Source organism: Tiliqua scincoides, chromosome 5 (assembly GCF_035046505.1).
Source record: "Tiliqua scincoides isolate rTilSci1 chromosome 5, rTilSci1.hap2, whole genome shotgun sequence".
Taxonomy (NCBI): Eukaryota; Metazoa; Chordata; class Lepidosauria; order Squamata; family Scincidae; genus Tiliqua; species Tiliqua scincoides.
The window spans coordinates 142,606,570-142,623,719 of NC_089825.1; the positions used below are offsets into that span (position 1 = coordinate 142,606,570).

At 48.3% G+C, this 17,150-nt stretch overlaps 1 protein-coding gene across 1 annotated transcript; it reads left to right on the plus strand.

Annotated features, from left to right (window-relative positions):
• The first annotated feature begins 3,287 nt into the window (after positions 1 to 3,287).
• LOC136654020 (vomeronasal type-2 receptor 26-like) lies at positions 3,288 to 15,967 on the plus strand. The gene is made up of 5 exons (XM_066630882.1): positions 3,288 to 3,648; positions 6,207 to 6,490; positions 12,787 to 13,011; positions 13,716 to 13,833; positions 15,057 to 15,967. The coding sequence occupies exons 1-5, from the start codon at positions 3,288 to 3,290 to the stop codon at positions 15,965 to 15,967; spliced, it is 1,899 nt and encodes a 632-aa protein (XP_066486979.1).
• Positions 15,968 to 17,150: the final 1,183 nt, after the last annotated feature.

The window sequence follows — 17,150 nt, forward strand, 5'->3', positions numbered from 1 at the left end:
CCAGCAGACTTTTGGCTTGCTAGGTTAGCTCCTTTGTTTCTTTGCTCAATCTCTCTTCAACATGCGTAGGTCTCAGCATAGAGCCAACCGCAAGGCGCCAGCTGCCGCATTGCCTGCTGGCAGCACAGGGGCTTCTACGGCAGGGCAGGTGGTCCCCGCATCAGGTCTGGATAACATAGCTGCGCAGGTCATAGCATTACAAGGGGAGATGGTGCCTTCATCAGGTACTTCCCGAGTGGGGGGCAATGCCCCGCCCAAGAAGCAGGCGTGCTCCTCCCTGTCTGATATCCTGCAGGGGATTTTGGACAGGCTTACAGCCTTGGAGGGCTGCAGGCCGGTGGCAGCGGCGACACCAGCGGCAGAGAAGAGGCCTGCCACAGGCCCAGCTTTGACCCTGGTGAGGGAATCTCCAGAGGCCTCTGCAGACAGTGATGCAGCAGTGGCTCCATCCGTGTATGTTGCAGTTCCCAACCCCAACACGGGGGCCCGGGCCAACATGGGTGAGTATGAAGGGAGAGGCTTGACGGGAATGGCGGAAGTCTGGTGAGGTTACGCTGTTCCGCACAACCAGTGTGGGCGCCCAGGGTCTGTAATGGATGGCCCAGAAGGACAACCAGGATTGCCTCAGCCTTCACCCGTCATGGCTATGGCAGAGACTACGCAGCCCCGCTGCTTGTCATTATCTACGCAACTGCTGGAGGGCAGACAGCCAGCCTCCCCACAGGGATGGGCTGCCCAGCAGGCTGCATATCAGCAGGGTGGTACGGCGCCGGCGGTTCTTCCCTGACAAGCAGGGGCTGTGTTGCATTCGGGCCCCTCTCAGGCGCAGGACGGTGCCCAGGGAGCGAGCGCACAGCTGGCTGTGCAGTGCCAGGCGAGCTCCCGCAGGCACAAGGGAGGCTTACTCAGCGTCACAGCTGGCCAATGCAGCCCAAGCCTGGCATGCTGGGCTGCCTGTGCAGAGCGGGCTGGGCTGGCAGCTGGCGCATGGCCGCTATCGTCACCAGCTTCCAAGGCGGTGGTTCAAGGGGCTCCCCCTTCCCTCTATGCCATACGGGGAGGAGGCTCTTCCACTTGGGGATAATCTGGCCCCAGCGGTTAAAGAAAAGATATGGAAGGGTGAGTATGTGGACCTCTTCAGCCTTCTCCACAGGGAGCCAGAGCCTGAGATCAGGCCAGGGGAGTGCAATGGGGAACATCAGACAGTGCATAAGCCTAAAATCGATCGGAATTGGACTAATTGGCTAGCAGGGTTTACCATCTACATGGGGGTAGTACTGCAGAGAGATCTGTCCAAAGGCCTGGTGCTGGCAAAGTACCTGGATGTGATTCACAGGGCTTTTAGGGGATACTTGGGTTCAGGTTGGTTGGCGTAGGATGAGCAGTTCCGCATGCGCATGGGAAATAATCCGCAGCTTTCTTGGGAAAGGAAGAACTCAGAGTTGTGGATGCAACTTGTGATGGCGGGAGGTGCTGCTGAGGGCAAGCACTCAGACAGCGGCCACCTGATTGCCAGGAGCAGCAATTCGCGTCCAGCGGGGCCGCCGCAGGCGGGAGCACCGGGCTGACAGGTTCAACACCTGCATGCTTGCTATTAATATGCATCATCAGGGTACTGTTCTAGATCAAGTTGTACCTTCCTGCACAACTGTGGACTGTGTGGTGCAGGCCACCCGATCACCTCCTGCCCGAGAGGTTGCCGTGACAGGAGATCTAGGCGCTAAGGCTCAGGTCAGAAGAAGGGAGGAGGTGCAGGTGACGCTTCCACTTCCAAAGGGGCCAAGTCCAATTAGGCTGCCAATGTTGGCCGAGCTGCTGCGCGACTACCCTGATCGCGCTGCAGCAGAATTCCTGTGGGAGGGTTTCACTCAGGGTTTCTGTATACACTCACCATATCCCAAGGGTGTGAGTTTAGCTCGAAACCTGAAGTCACTCATGGGCATGGAGGACATAGTCCAGAGGAAGATTGCTAAGGAGGTGGGTTTGGGGCGAGTTTTGGGCCCTTTTCCTACTCCCCCTTTGCCTGACCTTAAGGTTTCTCCACTGGGGGTGGTGCCTAAGAAGGCCCCAGGGGAATACTGCCTCATTCACCATTTGTCCTACCCCAAGGGGACATCGTTGAATGACGGAATCCCCGACCAGTACTGCACAGTCTACTACACGTCTATTGACCAAGCAGTACGCATATTGAGACGCTGCGGCGATATCGAGTCCACTTTCCACCTGCTTCCGGTGCATCCTGTAGATTTTTGCCTGCTAGGCTTTGCCTTTCAGGGCCAGTTTTATCTGGACCGCTCACTCCCAATGGGGTGTTCGCTGAGTTGTGCCACTTTCGAACACTTTAGTACAATGCTGGAGTGGGCCCTACGGAGGCGGTGCAGAACGCGAACTACGGCGCATGATCTCAATGACTTTATTTTTATGGGCCCATATTTTGAGAGGCTGCTCACCACTTTTTGACACGCGATTTAGGGGTCCCGCTTGCTCAGGACAAGACCGTGAGCCCCTCTTCCTGCATGACCTTTCTGGGCATCGAGCTTGACTCGGTGGCGGCAGCAAGCAGGCTCCTGAACGACAAGTTGACTGCGCTAGTGTCCAGATTGCAGGCTGTTATGCAAGCGAAGAAGGTTATGCTGCGAGAATTACAGGCGCTGGTAGGGCACCTGAATTTTGCTTGCAGGGTGATCGCACCAGGGAGGGCTTGCCTGTGTAGATTGTGCAAGGCCATGGTGGGGTTGCGCTCGCCACCTCACAGGGTACGGGTCACAGCGGCCATGTGGGAAGACATGGTGGTCTGGCTTTGTTTCCTGGAGGAATACAACGGGGTTTCATTTTGGCGTTCTGAGCAGCTGCTCAGGGTGGACTTGCAGGTGCACTCAGACGCAGTGGGAGGTGTTGGTTTTGGCATCTCTTTCCGCGGCCGATGGTGCGCTGCACCGTGGCCACAGAGCTGGGTGCAGGTCGGCATTACGGCTGACCTTACTTTCCTGGAGCTTTTCCCGATAGTGGTGGCGGTGCACATCTGCGCTGGGGAGTTCCAGAATGCCACGATGCATTTCTGGTGCAACAACCAGGCAGTGGTGGCAGTAGTGAACTCGATGTCTTCCAAATCCCCCAGGGCCATGAGACTTGTGCGGCAGTTCGTCTTGCAATGCCTGCACATCAACGCTCTTTTTGTAGCTCAGCATGTTCCTGGGGTGGAGAATTGCATTGCGGATGCTTTGTCTCGATTTCAGGAGAACTGATTTTGGGAACTCGCCCCTGGGGCGGCGCCAACCCCGGACCACATGCCTCCTTGGCTTACAGAAGTAAACGAGGTCATATGCGCCTCACTGGAGCCCAGCACGCAGAGGGGCTACTCCCGGAACATAACGGAGTTCGATGATTTTAGACTGGCGGCCGGCTTGCCCAGCCTGTGGCCGGCACCAGTTGAGCACCTGCTGCTTTTCCTTCTACACCTGCAGCGGTCTGGAAGGGCGGTTAGCTCCCTCCCGGGCTTCATGTCTGCTATAGCTTTTGTTTCAAAAGCAGGGGGCTACCCCGATTTCACTCAAGATTTCAGAGTGCGGAGGATGTTAGAGGGCTTCGCCAGGAAAACACCCCCTGTCCGGGACCACAGGCGCCCCATCATGCCAGAGTTGCTCAGGGGTATCGCAGGGACCTTCATGACCCTCTGTTCATCGCCATGTGAAGTTCAACTTTTCAGGGCTGCATTGCTTACAGCCTTCTTTGGCACTTTTCGTCCCAGCAAGTTCCTGGCAAAAAACAAGACTGATCAATCTGCCTGGGCCCTCCTGAGGGCGGACCTAACCTGGGTGCCCGGAGGAGTCTCAATTAACCTCAGATGGTCTAAGACGGACCAAAGGGGCATCGGTTGTTCGGTGACCCTTAAGGAGGTGGTAGGAATGCCATTGTGCCCAGTTGCGGCATTAAGGGAATATTTTGTGCTCTCTGGGGAGCGCTCAGGGGCTCTTTTCCAGCATAGGGATGGCTCTCCTCTTGCGCTGTTCCAGTTTTGGGCAATTTTCTCACGAGTGCTGAGGGTTTTAGGGCTGCAGCCTAGGGAGTTTGGCTTACACTCCCTCCGCATTGGCGCAGCCTCTGCAGCAGCTGAGTTAGGGCTGTCAGGGGAGGACATACAAAGGATAGGTCATTGGCGTTCGTCAACTTACAGGCGCTACGTGCGCAAATGACGTGTCTGGCATCCGGGCATACCCCAAGCTGTGGGGGGAGCAGTGTTAAAGGGGATGCCTTGCAATAACATCTCTGTTTTCATCTTGCAGGATGCGATGGTAGCCCAATACATGTGTTAATCTGCGGCCACTCCATTATCTTTTGGGCCCATAAGAGGGCGGCTGCTACCCCCCTCGGATCACATCTGGGCCTCAGCCCGGCAGTGCAAGTTGCTTGGTTAGCCAAGAGGGGCATGAGATGGGGCCAGCTGCTGCCCGCGTTGATGGAGTTCCTGAATGTGAACCCCCCACCGGACATTTTGGTGCTCCACCTGGGCAAGAATGACCTTTGCAGGATGTCCGGTCTGGCTCTGATGAACAGAGCTCGTGAGGACATCACCACCCTTATGGGTTGGCTACCGGAGACCACCTTGGTTTGGTTGGATTTCTTGCAGCGTCGTGTGTGGCGGGGGGCTTTCTGCTGCACTGAGGTTAAGAGGATGCGCAGGAAAGTTACCAGGAGCATTGGCAACTTTGTGTCTCGCGCTGGTGGCAGGGTGGTCATGCATCCTGTGATTGTGTTCTCGCTACCTTAAATGTACAGGGGCAACAGTGTTCATTTGTCAGAGGAAGGCACAGACATCTTTCTTAAGGACCTGCAGGATGGCCTTAAGTCGCTTCTTCCCCTGTTTGGGAGCAGGGGGGTCAAGTGCTAGGCTGACCCCTCCTTGTGGCAGGTGGTGCGGGTTAGGAGGCGTGAATGGGACTTTGGCATGCACCTTCAGGCGGCATAGGCAGGGCGGAACCCTATTTCAGTCCTCAGGGGCTCGGCGGCACGAGGACGTAGACGGGGCCCTGGCCAGGACCGCGGGGCACACCTCAGAGGCTCAGAGGCCACAGCACAAAAGTCATAAAAGTGTCAAGAGTAGATCAAAACATAAAATATGGGGACACAGAAATGCAGCAGCACAGCATAAAGGCAGCAAAAATGATGATAAAGGGCAGCAAGCAAAGGTGGTAACAAAAGCAGACATAAAACATTAAAAAAACACAATACCTCCTCTCCCCCCCCCCAAATCCCCACCACAGCTCTACACTGCATAAATGCCAGGAACTATGTTCAAGGGGAGGTGGCAGTTCACAATTGATAAGGGAGGGAGTTCACTAACTATGGTGCCACAGATGAGAAGACCCTCCTCCTAACTACGCCACTCACTTTGTTGCAGTTGGCACATGTAAGAGGCCCCCTCTGATCTTGGGGAGCAGACCAGAATGCATGGGAGAAGAAGTTCCCTCCAGTATCTTGGTCCTGAGATATCAAGATGAACACCAACACCTTGAATTGGGCCTGGAAGTGAAACGGTGGTCACCAGAGCCGTGGTTTGACAGAATTACTGCTGAGCCACAGAAGCCACATGGGCCACCAGGTCCTGGGCTAACTGAAGTTTCCAGACCATATCCATGTTGAGCATGGAGCAGTAATCTAAATGGGATGTCACCAAGGTGTGGACCACTGTGCTGAGGTCCAATCCATTTGGGTATAGCTGCAGATGGAGCACCAGCCAAAGGTGGGCAACCCCCCCAGCCACAGCTACCACTTCCATCCAGGAGCAGCTGTGGGGTCAGGAGGACTCTCAAACTGCCCCAGCTCCTGTACAGGGAACGTTAGCACATTGAGAAACAAAGCAATTGTTTACTGCTTGTATTGTGGATTTCTAGTCCAAGAGGACCCCTGTTTTCTTTCTGGATTTAATGTCAGCTTATTAATACATCCTAGAAAATGCTCTAGCACCCTCCCTCCCAGTATTTGGTGGAAAAAAGTGGCCACCAGACCAGCTAACAGGATGAGAAAATGGTTAGGGAAGAGTTTGGCCATGTCCGTCATTGTGGTGTGTTGTCTGATTCAAACTGGCCTCTGCGCAGCGTGGCTGGCAGTGTCTCCCCCCTTCCCAGAGCTTGACGCGCACTCCCTGATAGGTCAGATCATAGTGCAGTGCAACGAAGGCTCAGTCTTCATGTTCTCTATTGTTCTAGGCTATATGGGATTTCTGACCCTTGCCAGCTTTGTGGTGGCTTTTTTAGCCAGAAGGTTGCCTGATACTTTCAATGAGGCCAAGCTGATCACTTTCAGCATGTTGGTGTTTTGCAGTGTTTGGGTGTCCTTTGTGCCAGCCTACCTGAGTACCAAGGCAAAATACATGGTGGCCGTGGAGGTCTTCGCCATCTTGGTCTCTAGTGCTGGATTGTTGGGTTTCATCTTTCTCCCCAAATTCTTCATTATTGTGGTTAGGCCCCAGCTGAACACCAAGGAGAATTTAGTAAGGAAAAAAGAACGTTGTTACCTGACAGGCGTACTTGAGTACCTTTGTCCATAACATTGTGCAGAAAACCCTTGAGATATGTCCATTTTTTAAAATAGAAATTCATGTAACTTCCTTCAATATTCCCAACTGTTCCTCCTTGGGCATAATTCTGAGATTCATTTTTCACCAATCTGACATTTTAGGGTCAATCTAATTTCTCATTCCTCCCTTCTCCAAAGTGCAGTCATCTGCTTTTGTTATCCAAAGCCATTTGCAAATTCTAACTGCTCAAAAAATAATAAATGATTATAATGATGGTGAACTGGATCTTTATGTAATTTTATTTATTTATTGTGATTTCCTGCTTGTCCTGATGAACATGCAACACTCAGAGATCATTATGCCTTGAAGCAACAGGCTGATGGCCAAGATGGAAGAAATAGTCAAAGTGATACTGTGCTCCTGACATATCATGAGAGCTTTATTGTAGCATCCTGGCGAACTGAATGAGCTAAGAATCTGGATTTGCCTGGTGCGATTCTCCATTTATGTAAGACATTCCCTCTCTGCCTTAGCTGCAAGTGGGTATACTAATAATTATTGAAAAAACAGCACAATTCCATGCGTGAATATGCAAAAGTACCATTAAGCTCAATGTGATGTGCTTCCAGGGAAGTGTTTATAGGATATCAATATGTTCCATTGAATTCAGTAGGACTTATTTCTGAGTAGTCATGCACAGGGTGATGTGAGAGCAGCAGTTCACAAACATTTTGGTTTCTGGAACCCTTTACACTCCTAAAAGGAGTCTCTGCATGTGTATTGTCTCGGGTAGCCCCTGAGCACCTGTGCATTTACAGAGTGCTGCAGCACCAAATGCCTTGCAGACATTTGAAAAGGTTTCTCAATGCAATCATCTGCCTGGTCATTATCTAAATCATTGCCTTCCATTAGAGAAGTCCCAGGGATAATCTGAAGCCACCTTCAAAATTCATAACAAAAACAGCTGACTCTACTCGGGAGCTGAGGATAAAATGTGCACTTCAGTTTTTGAAAAGCCATCTACTCGAGGCAGGTGTCGGGTATTCACTGCATACAGCCAGGTGTCTGTCGCTTGAGTATGAAGACCTCATGTGAGAAACTTGGCAGTGGAGATTCGCTCAGCCCCTCTACAGTCTTTTCTCCTTGTGACTGAGGATTGTGTTCATAGTGCCTCGTGTATGGAAGTCATTGGAAATTGGTAGAATGCTGTGGGGCTGAGGTTCAGACATGCTGCTGTTCAAATGGTCAACAGTGCTGCTGCTGCTGCTGCAGCTGCCTTACGGTGTCATCAACAACTGCCACTCCAGGGGGGGTTGGCAGAAGAGCACCCATCAGTCTCCAGACATAACTATTGCTGTCTTTGCCTCTCTCTCAATTGTTGATCAGAAAGATCTCTCTTTTAAAGAAACTCCAGATGTATCTTCCCTGAAAGGACAGTAAGTTGGGTTGTGGTTTTGATGTCTGGTAATTCTGATTAAAATCAGTGCTGTAAATATAGAAAAAATAATTGGGATTACATACTTTGGGACTGGTGGAAATAGTGGGGGCAGTAGAGGTGGCATGGAGTGAGTTCAAATTCACATAGACATAAGGACCCCTGCACCTAGAGAACTAGAATGTCAGGGTGAACACTAGGCTAGAACTCGTTCGATGTTCCCTGCTCATTATCCTCCTGTGGAGAAGTTTTTTGTAGGAAGGAATAGAACATTTGGTTATGTGCGCTGCAGCTGGTGCTCTAAAGTGGTTTTGCTAGTGGGTGTGCTTTTAAAGACACGTGGAACAGGACCACACATGGAGGAAAGCTAATAGGCATGCAGGTTTGAGTGTGGTGGTCAATGGCACAACTTAGTGGAATGACACACAAGAGCTATGGGACACAAAGATGACTGTGTAAAAATACATCACTTTTCTTGTGGGGATAATAATGCAGTAGCAGAAATGTGGAGTCAAAATAAAAAGCAGTACAGTGTATCAGATATTTTCAACCTTTTTCAGCTCATGGCACATTATCAGGGGTGTAAAATTGTAAAGACTCACCATGAGTTCTTGGACAAGGCACACCCAGCTGCCAGTCAGAGTGCCCACATCACCCAATGGCCTAATAAATGACCCTCCCCAAATAGCCACGGCACACATGCAGACCGTGCGTGGCACACCAATGTGCCACTCACAGGGGATGAAAATTGCTGCAGTGTATTCACTACTCACTCATACAACTAGGCATAATCATAAGCAGTTGCTAGGGCTGCAATCCCATAAACGCTTACCACATGTTCATATCAAATGTTGAATGTTTGGGGCTGATCTTAGGCCTCCCCCTTAAATGATTCCAACCTAGACAAGAGTCCTGGACTCAGACATGTCAAGGAGAACATGATGGAGGTGCTAATTGTGTCATCCACTTGGATACAAATGTGACAAGAAGCTAGAGAGGCTTAGTGAGTCACTGGCCAGGCTTGCCAAAGGTGATCTATCTGTATCTGCTACAGGAGTTTGAAGAGCTGCAGGAATCATGAGGCTAATTTGCCAAGACTACTGACCCAGTGTGATCCGGGCCTTGTGCTTATGGCACTTGCAATTTTTCAGCCCAAGGCTTGGGCTGCAGCGGTGTACAGGCCCCCAGCACAAATGGCTGGAGGCCCCTGAACACGGAAGGAGTGCAGATCCCATTCCAGAGCAGGTGGGTCAGCAGAGGATGTGCTCCGAGTAAGGATCAGGCTGGGAGGCATGTCGAGGGTGAGCCTCAATGACAGTAGTGGTGCCACTATGCTAAGCCCCCAGACCGGGTTGAATGCAGTCGCTTGGATCTACTCAGATCTATGTCAGCAGCAAAGCTGGTTTCTTAAAAGCCGGAGGAGTTTAAAATGTAGAAGGAACTAGATCTAAAGAGGCAAAATGGATACTTGATTAGAGAGACATACTGTCCAATCCCATCCCCTGCCACTCTAAAAGGTGGAGGTGCACACTGCATGCTCTGGGGGGAGCTGGAGGTTTCTGGTAGTGCACAACACATGGTCGCCGGCCATTCACACTGGTGGCTCCATTGCATGCACTGTCACTGCTTCTGTAGTGGAGAGGGATTCCAGTGGTGGAACAGGAGCTCCATCAACAGATGGTGCCCATAGGATTAAGCTTTAGGGCTGCATGGCTATTCACATTGACCTGGAAGTAAGCCCCATTGAACACAATGAGGAGACATGCATACGGTGGCAAAGTAAAGAATCATAGAATCTTAGAGCTGGAAAGACCTAAAGGGTCATCTAGTCCAACCCCTGCCTGTAAGCAGGAAATCCTCTTAGAGCATCTCCAAAATAAAACAAAACCAGTTTTTAATGAAACATTCCCTGCACTATAAGGGGATCTGTTTGTCACTTTCTACCCTTGAAGGTCATCAAGGCATGAGCAAAAAGCTGTTCCATGATAGAAACAAAACACATTACCTCTCAAGCCAGCCTTGCCTTCTCAGGAGTTGGGGAACTGAGGCTCCACTTTCCTCATTGGCTTGTTCCAGGAGAAGAAACTTTTCATCCTTTTCAACCACCCATAAACTATGGGAAGATGAGTGGACATATCCAGCAGGCCAGGTGACCAGATCCCTTCTGACTTTTGTTCAGAAGGAACTAGTGTGATAGGGTTATTTTATTTTCCATCTCTTTTTCTTGTTGGGCCATTGAAACATGTTACTAGGAATTCCTTGTCTGTAACTGGGCATAGTGAGAGCTAGAAAGTTCATAAAAGCAAAGCTGCATGAGGGCCCATCAACTTGATTTTAAGCACAGTAAGGGATAGCAAAGAGCATGAAGCATTCCCATTCACCATATTGAATATGAACCAGAGCCTAAGACTACATGATTGTCTCATTTCAGCACAATTCCAAAGTACTTCCATCGTATATTTGCCATGATGTTTGCCAGTTTCGAAATCGAGAAAGATGTCAACCTCTTGACAAACAAGACATTGAATTTTTTATCAATTGAAAATGATAATAATGCCAGGGTATCTTGTTCTGCAACTATGGGTCTCCTTTTCACAGATCAGGGGCATCCCCTTAATTACATCTGTAGCAAGGAAAAGGAACTCACTGTCATCATTTGGGGGCTCGTTCCTCAAAACTCGAAGCTGATGCCTCACATCTTAAATATCTACAGGATCCCACAGGTATTTATGTTTCATAATCAGGAGAGAGGTATGGCCACTAGGATTGCTAGGAGAGCAGACCATCTGGGCTACAACAAATGCAGACAGAAGACTCTGCTCTGCCCATTTAGCAAATAGCTTGGAGTCAAATGTGAATCAATTGTTGTGTGAGAATGTCAAAACCTGATTAAGTTTTTAAAAAGCCACTTTAAGGAGGGAATAAATTGTACTGAATTAGCAGCAAATCTATGTGGGAAAAATATTTTCTCCAATTCCTTCCCTTGAGGAGGCCTCCATGTAAGCCCCACATTGCAGGATGTAGTGCATAATCCAATTACAGCTGAATCAAAGCTGGAAAGTTGGACAGGATTGGGTCCTGAGAGCCCAAGCCTATGCCTCTCTACTCAGAAGTAAGTCCCATGATAATCAACGAAACTTGCTCCCAGGAAAGTGTGGAAAGGATTGTAGGCTGAATGACTAATCATAATCCTCTTGGTCATCCTGCCCAAAACGCTACACCCCAGAAAATTGAGCCTTGCGCATTTTCCATAGAGGATAAAGCACAAAAAGATCTATATAACTTGCCAGGCATGTGAGAGACGACCTTTTTATTTAGGAATAATGGGAGATGTTTGTCTGCCCTAAGAAGCTAATTGCCTTTCCCCTTAGCTCAGTTATGGCTTCTTTGACTCTGCACTGGGTGACAGAACTCAGTTCCCTTCCTCCTACCAGATGGTCCCAAATGCAAGATCTCAGTACACTGGGATTGTTCGACTGATTAGACATTTCAAATGGAACTGGATTGGCCTCCTCGTTTCAGACAATGACACTGGAGAAACATTTCTGAGGACTCTCATTCCCAGGTTCCTCCAGAACAATATTTGTGTGGCTTTTACAGAAGTTCTTTCAGGACCAAAGACGTTCTTGGAAAAGAACCAACCCTTTTATGACCGTTTAGAAGGAGTAAGATCTATTGTCTCTATGTCCAGAAGCAACGTGATTGTTGTTCATGGAGATTCACGATCTATGGAGAGTTTGCGATTTGTTCTAGTAGCGTATGAAAATGCAGAGCAAGACCCAACAGAGAAGGTTTGGATCATGACATCTCAATGGGATTTTGCAAGCGTATTAAACCCGCTTTTATTCACACCCAAATCCTTCAATGGTACCTTGTCATTCACACTCCACACAAAGGATGTGCCTGGATATGAAGACTTCCTTAAGGCAATAAATCCGAATCAGCCTGTGTTTTCTTTCTTATATATTTTTTGGTCAGTTGCATTTTACTGTTCACTCCCAAAGTTCAACAGGTATCTACCAAAGAGAGGGAACTGCACTGGGGAGGAGAAGCTGAGCAGTCTCCCCAGTTCCGTATTTGAAATGAAAATGTCCGATGAGAGCTACAGTATCTACAACGCTGTTCATGCCGTAGCACATGCTCTGCATTCCATGTACTCTTCAATATTCAAGCACAGATCAAAGGGAACTGGAGGCACAGGGGATGTTTGGGCTGTTCAGCCATGGCAGGTAGGATTTTCCTGTAAGCCTTTACTGTGTATGGTCACGGATGGACTTGGATCCCCTCTTGCAATGCAGCTGGACTGAGCAAGAAGTGAGACAATATTTTCACTTTAGTTTGTCTAAGCCGGAGTCCTTTCCATTTGGAAAGGGGCTTAATTTAGAGGAGCAATAGAATGAAGGATTACTATTGGGGTTATTAAATGTATTGTGAATTCTGGTGGAAAAGGGGATTGGGAATAAGAGGAGGGGGTGAGAATAACTCTGAGATAGTTTAACTATGTAAAGTTTATAATCATCACATAGAAAAAAAAATGTTCTCGTAGGTTTTGCTTGTATGCAGTCTTTCAGAAAATGTTCACAGTATTTATTTTCTGGCCCTGATTATTATTCATTTCATGTCATGACTACTACTGAAAATAATTTTGTCATAAACAGGGGGAGGTGTCAAAAATATATGGGCCACAAGTGTCCAATGACCTTGCCATGCGCCTCCATGTATAATCACAGTCTCTTCATTGCCAGAAGGTCAAGGTAGCAGATTCCAGTGATATCAAAAGAAATCCTGCTCAACAGTTTACCCCTGAGTATTCTTTTTCTTTTTCTCTAATCAGCTTCACCACTTTCTGAGAAACGTTCGCTTCAACAATAGTGCAGGCGAAGAAATATTCTTTGAAAATGGGGAACTGGCCACAGGTTTTGATATTGTCAACACCATCACATTCCACAATCTGTCTTTCCATAGAATCAGGGTGGGAAAGGTGGATTCCCGGACTCCCGAAGGAGAAGAGTTTGCCATAAATGGAAGCGCCATTGTGTGGAATCAGAAGTTTGATCAGGTGGGAAGGATCTTGTATGTATTTCCTGAGCTATAGTTCCATAGTTACAGAAGAACATAGAAGTACTCTTCAGCAGATATCTGGAAATTCATATTCCAGTGCATGCAGCACTTACTCTGCAGCAAGCCCTATGGCATTCACAGGGATTTACTCTGGATCTGCCCGCCTTCTGTGGTTATCATAACAGTGATGCAAGAGTAACACCTACAAATGGGGCAGCCTTGTTATAATGCTTGTGCTTGTAGAATAGAATGAATAACCATGGATAATACATGCAAAGCTCATGCATGCCCAGGCATATGATATCCGTGCTCTTTTGTCTTTGTGTTTATCCATATCTTCCTATGAATTGTGAGGCTGAATTGAATATGATGACGGGATGGTACGTAGGGTAAGTAACCAAGGAGGGAAAACATCTTGATTCATATATAGAACAATGTTGAAAAGACACTTATTGGGTCTAGAGCCTGCCTACATAAACCACCTTGATTAATATCTGGCAAGAAACATATATAAATATAGAAGTAAATCAATCAGTATATGAGGTCAAAGGAGCACATGTCGAATATAGATGTTTACAGAAATGTGACATATATGTCATTACTGTATTCTCATGCAAAACAAAACAAACATCACAGCAATGAGAAAACAGTTGATTTCCATGCTAACCCTTTCTCCTTTGGGGTTTTTTGAAGATGCTGCCCCAATCGACATGTACTGAGAGCTGCCATCCTGGACAGACAAAGGTGGTACGCCAGGGGGAGCAGATCTGTTGCTATGACTGTGCTCAGTGCTCTGAAGGGAGGATTTCCAGCCAGCTGGGTAAGTGAAGAAGGTGATGCTCCATCCAATCGGTGTTCCGGAAGTTTGCGGAAATGAGCTGCTCAAAGGTCTTCCAGCCCAATCTTTTCTTTCTCAGCACTCAGAGGAACTGTGGCTTCAAGGAAGTTTTGTTCCCTTCCCCATGGAATGTCTCAGGTCCCACTATGGAGCCTCTCATGTTTGCACCAGCTATTTTGCTGGCATAGATGTGAGAACCTTCATGTCAAGCTATTAGGTCGAACACAGAGGATGGGATCTGGCGGAGGAGGCCTCTGCCGCTCCCACACCCCTCCCACCCCATCTCTTCCCCCATCCCCCTTCCCCTGCTAAGAACGCCATCCCAAAACCGAAAGGCCTTACCACTGCCTGGTGATCCCACTTATCTCCATGCAGTCACATGGCATTCTTCATCCAGCACTACCTACTCCAAGGGTGCTGAAAATGTGCTTTACGACATGTTTACAGCACCCAGTGCTGGCGCTGGAGCTCAGCACTGGTGCTATGAACCTTTAGGATTGGACTCTTAGGGCCCAATCCCAAATTCATCATACGGATGCAGTCAGTAAATCAACAATTCAGCTGAACATATGGCCCAATCCTATGGGACTGTCATGACAGTGGGGCAGGTGTCTATTGTTGCAAAAGGCCCAGTGATGGCGTGAATCTGGTGCCACAACTGGGCCAAACCAAGCATCTGCTTCAAAGCACCTGCAGATCCGGAACCACATTGCTACAGATGCCGGTAAGTCAGAAGTGGGGCATGTTGTGAATGAGGAGAGATCAGGCCAGGGAAGAGAGGAGGTGGATCCTGCTGGCAACAATATGCACCAGGATCTAATTCTTGAACCTTGCTTCGGAACACTCCCTGACTCTCCTCAGAAGAGCATCAGCAAAATGGAGGAGGAGACCTACAGGTGACTGGGCAGCCTATGCACAACTCTGCTGGCCGGCTGTTTGCCCCCCATGGCAGCACACACTTCCTAGGGACAGCACAGCTGACCTTTGGGTAAAGCCTGATGCCAGTTTTACTGAGGGTTGACATTCAAAGGATACCTGGATATGTTCCATACATGGATGGATGCAAAGAACCATTTGAGTGAGTGATTTCTTTTGAATGTGTTAATGAGCACACTTCATACTATGATTCAACTGCACTGTTGCCAGACGGGCTCAGGTGACACAAGTACACTTGGAACTGTTGAATCCCTGCATGTTTCTTTTAGATGCCGATCACTGCAGTGACTGCCCAGAGGACCAGCATCCAAGCAGGAACCAGGATCACTGTATCCCCAAAGCCATCACTTTTTTGTCCTATGAAGAGCCCTTGGGAATCGTTCTGGCTTCTTCTGCTCTGCTGCTCTCCACAATCACACTTGTGCTCGTGTGGAGCTTCATTCAGCACAGGAACACCCCCATTGTCAAAGCCAACAACTGGAACATCACCTGTGCCCTGCTGTTCTCCCTGCTGTGTTGCTTCCTCTGCACATTTCTGTTCATTGGGCAGCCCAGGAAGGCATCCTGCATTCTCCGGCAGACCTTGTTTGCCATCACTTTCACTGGGGCTGTTTCTTCAGTGTTGGCCAAAACCCTCACTGTGGTCCTGGCCTTCATGGCCACCAGACCAGCTAACAGGATGAGGAAATGGTTAGGGAAGAGATTGGCAATGTCCGTCATTGTGGTGTGTTGTCTGATTCAAACTGGCCTCTGTGCAGCGTGGCTGGCAGTGTCTCCCCCCTTCCCAGAGCTTGACGCACACTCACTGATAGGTCAGATCATAGTGCAGTGCAACGAAGGCTCAGTCTTCATGTTCTCCATTGTTCTGGGCTACATGGGATTTCTGGCCCTTGTTAGTTTTTTGGTGGCTTTTTTAGCCAGAAGACTGCCTGATACTTTCAATGAGGCCAAGCTGATCACCTTCAGCATGTTAGTCTTTTGCAGTGTTTGGGTGTCCTTTGTGCCAGCCTACCTGAGCACCAAGGGGAAATACATGGTGGCCGTGGAGGTCTTCTCCATCTTGGTCTCTAGTGCTGGATTGTTGGGTTTCATCTTTCTCCCCAAATTCTTCATTATTGTGTTGAGGCCTCAGCTGAACACCAAGGAGAATTTAGTAAGGAAAAAGAATGTTGTTACCTGACTGAATTGCTTGAGTACCTTCGTCCGTAGCATTGTGCATGAACCCCTTGAGATATGTCCTTTGTTGTATAGGAACTCATGTGACTCCCTCCTATATTCCCAACTGTTCCTCTTGGACATAATCCTGAGATTCATTTCAACTTCCACCAATCTGACATTTCAGGGTCCATCTAATTTCTCGTTCCTCCCTTCTCCTCCAAAGTGCAATCATCTACTTTAGTTAGCCTAAGCTGTTTGTAACTGCTCAAAAAATAATAAATGATTATGATGATAGTGAACTGCATCTTTAAATTGATTGATTGATTGATTGATTGTCAGTTATGGCAGTGGGTAGCTAAATGGCACCCATTTAGGACCAGAGATGAGTGATCACAGGCCCTTATGTCACAAACAAAGGTGTTTTGATGAGCTCACAACACAAAGGTTCTCACAGAATTTTAGGGGAAGAACTGGTCTAGAGTTTGGGTCATAGGAAACTTGATGTATTTCCTGTGACATTGAGCTCCATGTGACATTGGTTCATTCCTTCCCAGTCTGAACTGTGATGTTTTAGTTGACCAACAGCCTCAAAATCTCAATGAGTCATGGATGACTCCTTTCCACCTGCTTTCTACACCAGTATGACATGTCTGTCAACACACACCCCCTCCAAAGTCATCTTCAATACTCAGGTTATTCTGAATCCACTGAATTCCCCATGGGGGGGGGGAACAGACACACAACCATTGGCTAGGAATCAGACAAACATTTTTTTCTTTACTACTGCTGATAGTCAAAAAAGTTCTGGTCTACAATGACCTGTCCTATAATTCTAATAATCCCTGCCTTCAGCTCATGAAAGTACCCTGGGCAGACAACAGGCAATTAAGGATCTTGTAACTAAAACCCTTGAATTCTCCTTGGGAGCTGGTGATCTGCTTCAAGCCTCTCTTCAAAACAATGTGCATCATGTAGATTTAGGAGGCTAAGGCTGCAATCCTGACCACACTTTCTTAGGAGTAAGCCCCATTAAACAAAATAGAACTTACTTCTGAGTAGACCTGGTTAGGATTGTGCCCTAACTGAAGATAACCTTCCTCAGTGGATCTTTGAGACTTAGACATGGTGTAAAGGCCCTGTTTCCCTCACCCCTTTGGCTGTCAATGTTGTTTCCATAGTTTTGTTTCTTTGTTTGCAAAGGCCGA

What these genes read in the sequence shown, in the direction of transcription:
- LOC136654020 (XM_066630882.1), top strand. Translation starts at nt 3,288, where the DNA reads ATGCCTCCTTGGCTTACAGAAGTAAACGAGGTCATATGCGCCTCACTG. An exon ending in CATGCCAGAGTTGCTCAGGG is followed by an intron (nt 3,649 to 6,206) that starts GTATCGCAGGGA and finishes CTATTGTTCTAG; the next exon opens with GCTATATGGGATTTCTGACC. An exon ending in GAGGATTTCCAGCCAGCTGG is followed by an intron (nt 13,834 to 15,056) that starts GTAAGTGAAGAA and finishes TGTTTCTTTTAG; the next exon opens with ATGCCGATCACTGCAGTGAC.